At 36.3% G+C, this 5,335-nt stretch overlaps 1 protein-coding gene across 1 annotated transcript in view; it reads right to left on the bottom strand.

Moving 5' to 3' along the window:
* The window catches only part of LOC103212728 (cilia- and flagella-associated protein 47), a gene marked incomplete at its 5' end in the record, with an annotated part of 285,428 nt that overhangs the window by 32,252 nt on the left and 247,841 nt on the right, over nucleotides 1-5,335 (bottom strand). Inside the window, one exon of the mRNA XM_007958686.2 lies at nucleotides 4,722-4,880. Within this exon, the coding sequence (XP_007956877.2) occupies nucleotides 4,722-4,880 (159 nt within the window). The remainder of the gene's footprint in view (nucleotides 1-4,721; nucleotides 4,881-5,335) is intronic.

Below are 5,335 nucleotides of genomic sequence, written 5' to 3'. Positions count from 1 at the left end.
CCTGGTTTTGGCTGAAGATATTGAGCTTTTCCACTGCCTCTTGCCACAGATGTAGTCAATCTGATTCCTGTGTGTTCCATCTGGTGAAGTCCACATGTAGAGCTGCCATTTTTGTTGTTGAAAAAAGGTGTTTGCAATGAACCAGTCGTTGGTCTTGCAAAATTCTACCATGCGATTTCCAGAATTATTTCTGTCACCAAGGCCAAATTTTCCAACTATCAGTGATTCTTCTTTGTTTCTGACTTTTGCATTCCAGTCACCAGTGATAATTAACACATCCTGATTGCATGTTTGGTCAATTCCAGACTGCAGAAATTGATAAAAACCTTCAATTTCCTCATCTTTGGCTTTGGTGGTTGGGGCATAAATTTGAATAATAGTCATATTAACGGGTCTTCCTTGTAGGCGTATGGATATTATCCTATCACTGACAACATTGTACTTCAAGACAGACCTTGAAACATCCTTTGTGATGATGAATGCCACGCCATTCCTCTTCAAACTCTCATTCCCAGCATTGTAGGTCACATGGTTGTCTGATTCAAAGTGGCCCAAACCAGTCCATTTCAGCTCACTAATGTGGAGGATATCAATCTTATGCGTTCCACTTCATTTTTGACAACTTCCAATTTTTCTAGATTCATACTTTGTACATTCCATGTGCCGATGATTAATGGATGTCTGAAGTTGTTTCTCTTCAATTTGAGTGGTGCCACATCAGCAAATGGAGGTCTAGAAAGCTTTACCTTATCCATATGAGTAAGGCTGGTTTACTCTGATGATGCAGCTCCTTCCCAGTCTTATTTTGGGAGCCTTGTAACCTAACCGGACTATTCACAAAGTTGCATGGTAATGTATCAACAGTGTTTCTTTGCTATTCATAAGGTTTTCCTTGGCCAATTCTTTGAGAAGTGGATGACCTCTTCCTTCTTCCTAGTCTGTCTCAGTCTGTAAGCTGGACTGATACCTGTGCACCATGTGCATCCCAAAAGCAGGTATAATTATGTCATATACATTTTAATCTGAAAGAAATAAATTTTATGGCAAACCCAACAAAACATTTCAATGATGGAGAAGTGAACATCAAAGTATAAGAATTTTGTGATTCATGTTCTTTTCCTAAATTTTTATAGTTTACTCTGCATTACTAATAGGCATAGACAGTTGTTAGATAGTAAAACACAAGCGCATAAGAAATGAAAATAGTCACTGAAGACATTTGAAACAGAATAAAGATTACAAGGTATTCAAGGAAAATAGAGGATGATGGATAAACCACCAGAAGCAATTTTCTTTGAGCATATAATTAAGACCATGTCATCTTACACTCTTACTATTTTTATAAAATTGCCTCTCAAGTAAGGAAGGAAGGAGTTCTGGTAACTTAGCGCCTAAGGCTCTTGACTGCTAACCAGAAGGCTGGTGGTTCACACCCACCAGCCACTCCTCAGAAGGAAGGTTGGGCAATCTATTTCCATAGTGATACTGCCTCGGAAACCCAAGGAGGGGTTGCTATGAGTCGGGACCGACTCGATGGCACATAACAACAACAGGAAGGAAGGTTGGGCAACCTACTTCTGTAGAGATATCACCTTGGAAACCCAAGGTGGGGTCACTATTAGTTAGATTCAACCAGACGGCAGTGAGTTTCTTTCTTTCTTCTTCTTTTTTTTTTTTAATCTTCTCGAAGAAGTATTTCATTTACACGTTTTCACTTTGATTTCATAAGGTCATTTAATAGACCAAATCATATGAGTAACTTAAAATAATTGCATTTTCCTCTGATAAGACTTCAAGACTAAAAAGCAACTAAACAAAAACTGAGGAAGGACAGTCGCCACACTCTGATGCCCTTCTTACATGCTACCTTTAAAATAAGATAATGGAAATAAAAGACAAAGGGATATTCTGAAACATGGATATTCTATTTGAGTTTCTAATAATTAGCATCTAATTTCAGACTCTATCCATGGTTTTAGCACCATCTCTTTGCAGTTTCCTTTTCATAGATTATTCTTTTGTATAATTCTGAGAAAACCCAAAGAATGATATTGAGAGGACCATGTTTCCATTTCAAATAATCTTTTGGTGGTAATTGAAGATGAAACTTTCTAACCCATCACTATATTAATTCTAACAGCTAACACATGTGGAACATTTCTCGTGAACCAGGCACTTCCTAAGGATTCCACATGCATTTTGCACAATCAATCCTAAAAACACAAGCAAAAACAAAAAACCCTGTGAAATGGATACTATTATTATCTCTATATCACAATTGAAGAAACTGAGATTACAGTGAGATAAAGTAATTTTCTTAAGGTACTACAGAGACAAAATGGAAGAACTCAAGCTATCTGACTCAGAATTCACAACCAGGATAGCAGCTCTGTCTTATGTCCTTATGACAAAACCCCTGAGGAGGTGCCATCACCATCATTGTAGGAGCACAGGACAGAAACATGCTGACAAGAAACTGACTAGGGCTCTATCTTAAAATTGGAACACCAGTCTGATGGTAGAAGAGCAATGGGGAGTGTGATAGCAACAGCACCCTCATCATGAAGTTTCCAGGCTCAGAAAAATATTTGATGCACAGTGTTGTTTTTGATGCAGGTGCCTGGGTCCCTGGGTGATTTCAACAGGCACAGACACTATACCCCTTGGACCAGCTATGAGCCCAGGCTTTCTAATAAAAGAGAAATAAACCTGGTCCCTGTTAAAATAGCTGAAGTAAATTCCTAACTAAAATTTACAGTGACTCTAATTAGTTTTCTGTTTCAGGTACACAAGGACTTATGCATTTATTTTGTGGTCAAATTACTGTTAAAATAATATATAAACATAGATTCCTCCCTTGATTTTAATGAAACAATGCTATAGGAATTTCACTTTTGATGTAGACTAGGAGCATCCCACTTTAGTTCATCTGAAAAACAGCTAACAATTAAAGTCAGCATCACTGGGATTGACTTTTCCCGGTCAGCATTTTAACTTTATGAGAAGTCTCGTCTAAGAATCTAGATATCAGAGGTATTATGCAGGCCCAAGTTCACTGTCTGAAATTCAAATCAAGACAGTTCTGTCCTTCTGTATTTATGGGAGGTTTCAGTGAAAGTTTATTTTGGGGCAAGTTTGACCGAGATTGTTGAATTCTGAATTTGAAGCGATTTAAATGATGTATTGTTTGAGTTACTGTTGGCATCTATATGTAGAAGGAAGAAAAAAGAAAAGAAAGGAGGCAAAGAGGGAGGAAGGAGAGAGAGAGAGAGAGACAGAAACTGAGAGAGAGAAGGGGAAGGAAAGGGAGGGAAGAGGCAGGGGAGGAGAGGAGAGGAGAAGTGAGAAAGGGAAAGGTGGCAGGAAGGAAGGAAGGAAGGGAGGGAGGGAGGAAGGGAGAAAGGAAGACTGCTTGCTGAGATTACGCAGGTCTTAGAAGAAACATCATTTTACATAGGATAGAATTAGAGGCTCGAGTTCCTGGATCTTGCAGATGGTTAAGCACTAGACTACTAACCAAAAGATTGGCAATTCAAACCCACCCAAAGGCACCTTGGAAGTAAGGCCTGGACATAAGCTTCAGAATGTCTAATCAAGGACCACAGAGGAAGACAGAAAGGAGAGAGGGAGGGATAGAGAGAGCAAGAGATATCTTGCCTTGCTATTATCTTAATATTTAACACTTTTATTTACATTATTATTAATACTGCACAAAACACGAAAATACTAGTATTAAATTTGACTTCTTAAGAGACATAGAATGCATTTGAATATAATGACTGACACAAACATAAATAATTCTAGGGAGCTCTGGTGGTATAGTGCCTAAGGCATTTGACTGCTAACCAGAAGGCTGGCGGTTCAAACCCACCAGCCACTCCTCGGAAGGAAGGTTGGGCAATCTACTTCTGTAGTGATACCACTTCGGAAACCCAAGGAGAGGTCTCTATGAGTCAGATCTGACTCGATGGCATTGAGTATGGTTTTTTATTGGGGCAATCTACTTCCACAGTAATATTGCCTCAGAAACCCAAGGAGGGGTCGCTATGAGTTGGGTCTGACTCTACGCACATAACAACAACAACGACAACATTGGGGTCATAGCATTTCATTATTAAAAGGTTTGCCTGAAAGGATGATGTGTCTCAAATCAGTATATTGAGCTGTATTCAGAAGTTGGAGTTAATAAAAGTTAGGTATTATCCCCCAGTAAAAAAAATATATGAATAATCAATGAAATTTTAAATACGTTGTCTCCATTTGAAGATGGCATATTTTTAATTTTAAGTGATACAACACATATTTGGAAAATTTGATGAAATATTTTTAAATACTTACGTTTAAAAAATGAGATACCAATTTTATATATGAAAAGGTGAAATTTACATGCAATGCATGCCAAAAACATCATTATACAAAATTTATTTGGGCATCGTATCTGTTATATGTCAAGTTTTTTATTTCTTTAAATAAATATTCATTCATAGTCTGTTTTAAAATTAAAGCTTTAACACATGGCTCATTTATATTTCTTAAATCACAAGAGTAAGAAGGAAATTAAAGTTGCAGGGAAGTAGAAATTATAGTTGTTACATTATTTTCTCTTCTCACTCTTGACAGAATCATAACCTATGTCTTAAAATTCATCAATAACTATAATTACTGTCATTTGGGAGTAACTACTATATGTATTTTAGTATTCATGGCTGTGGTTCTCTTACCATAGATATCATCATAATAATTATTTTCTGGAGTCCTTTTTGGTACAACTAAAAATTCTGTCATTTCATAGGTAGGGTTTTCACCAAAGAATTCACCAGTTAATATGATTTCTACTTTCTCTTCAATGCGCTTCTTGGCTTGACATTTTATGACAACTACAAAAAAGAAACATTTTCAATTAATTTGACCATTAATTCATATGATAATGCTTGATATAGGAGTATTATATATAGATAGGTAGTTACAGAATGACTATTTATTGAAAAATAAAACTTGCTTTGGTATACTCCAACTAGTCTTGTCATTGCATCTGCCATTAACACACACATACATGCAGTGCACATGCAGTATTTATATACATTGAGATTTTTGGAAGCAAAATATGAATATTAAATAATATTTTTAAATAGTATGACAAAAGTTAAATCTGGAAACTATACACTAGATTATTGAAGATTATATTAGGGTTTAGAAATTTGATTCACAAACTGACATATTTATGTCAATATTTCAATGGGTAGCTGCGGATACTTGAAGTTCGCAACTTTTAAAATCTGTGTGTTGATTGTGGTAATACCAAACTTTGCTTATGTAATAATATTTTAACAACTAG

Source organism: Orycteropus afer, unplaced genomic scaffold (assembly GCF_000298275.1).
Source record: "Orycteropus afer afer isolate SDZICR_OR568_19922 unplaced genomic scaffold, OryAfe1.0 scaffold01079, whole genome shotgun sequence".
NCBI lineage: Eukaryota > Metazoa > Chordata > Mammalia > Tubulidentata > Orycteropodidae > Orycteropus > Orycteropus afer.
This window is presented reverse-complemented; position numbering and strand designations above follow the sequence as displayed.